This window comes from Eimeria mitis, genomic scaffold (assembly GCF_000499745.2).
Source record: "Eimeria mitis Houghton genomic scaffold, Emh_scaff2922, whole genome shotgun sequence".
Lineage (NCBI taxonomy): Eukaryota > Apicomplexa > Conoidasida > Eucoccidiorida > Eimeriidae > Eimeria > Eimeria mitis.
In genome coordinates this window covers 1-946 of record NW_013571263.1, presented here as the reverse complement: position 1 = coordinate 946, position 946 = coordinate 1, and the positions used below count along the sequence as shown (strand labels likewise).

Below are 946 nucleotides of genomic sequence, written 5' to 3'. Positions count from 1 at the left end.
GTATTCAGGTGTGACAGTGGTTACGATTGCTCTACGGCCTGCTGCTGCTGCTGCTGCAGCAGCAGCAGCACCTGCTGCTGCTGCTGCTGCTGCTGCTGCTGCTGGTGAGGGTACTGATCTGTCTCCTCCTGGGTTTGGGTTTTTGGTGTCTCCGTATGAAGCAGCAAAAGGAGGATGGAGAACGATGGGGGCCCTCAGCATCTCTCACCTATTTGAGGGTAGGGGGCCCCCAGGGTACGAGGTATTGACAGCTTTCCTTGGGGCCCCCAAGCCCCCCGCTGCTGCTGCTGCTGCAGCAGCAGCAGCAGCAGCAGACCCAGCAGCAGCAGCAGCAGCAGCAGCAGCAGCAGCAGAGGAGCAGCAAAGAGATGCAGTTGCAAGGGTGCTGCATGACCTCAAGAAGATACNGCAGCAGCAGCAGCAGAGGAGCAGCAAAGAGATGCAGTTGCAAGGGTGCTGCATGACCTCAAGAAGATACACTCAAACAAAAATATACACTTCGTACAGGAGACAGAAAACAACCAAAAACAGCAGCAGCAGCAGCAGCAGCAGCAGCAGCAGGAGCAGCAGCAGCCGCAGCAGCAGCAGCAGGAGCAGCAGCGGCCGCAGCAGCAGCAGCAGCAGCAGCAGCAGCAGGAGCAGCAGGAGACAGCAGCAGATGGTGGTGTGTGTGTGTATTACTATAAGGTGTTGGGTGTGGGGTGCTGGGAGGAGACGATCCCCACTATGGGGCTTAACTATGGGGCTGTGCGCATGCATATAAACAGAGAGCTGCTGCAGCAGCAGCAGCAGCGGTACCCTTCTAGCCTGCTGCTGCTGGAGGGGGGGTGGATCAGTGGCGTTGCTGTTGGGGACAGAGTCAAAGCAGGAATACAAGCAGCAAACATATTCATGCTGCAGCAGCAGCTGCAGCAGCAGCAGCAGCAGCAGCAGCAGCAGCAGCAGC

General features: G+C 57.9%; 1 protein-coding gene across 1 annotated transcript in view; it reads left to right on the top strand.

Moving 5' to 3' along the window:
* Window positions 1–737, top strand: part of EMH_0060310 (uncharacterized protein) — a gene marked incomplete at both ends in the record, with an annotated part of 3,102 nt that extends 2,365 nt beyond the window's left edge. Inside the window, 3 exons of the mRNA XM_013497782.1 lie at window positions 9–382; window positions 508–664; window positions 715–737. Of these exons, the coding sequence (XP_013353236.1) occupies window positions 9–382; window positions 508–664; window positions 715–737 (554 nt within the window). The remainder of the gene's footprint in view (window positions 1–8; window positions 383–507; window positions 665–714) is intronic.
* Between the last annotated feature and the right edge of the window lie 209 nt (window positions 738–946).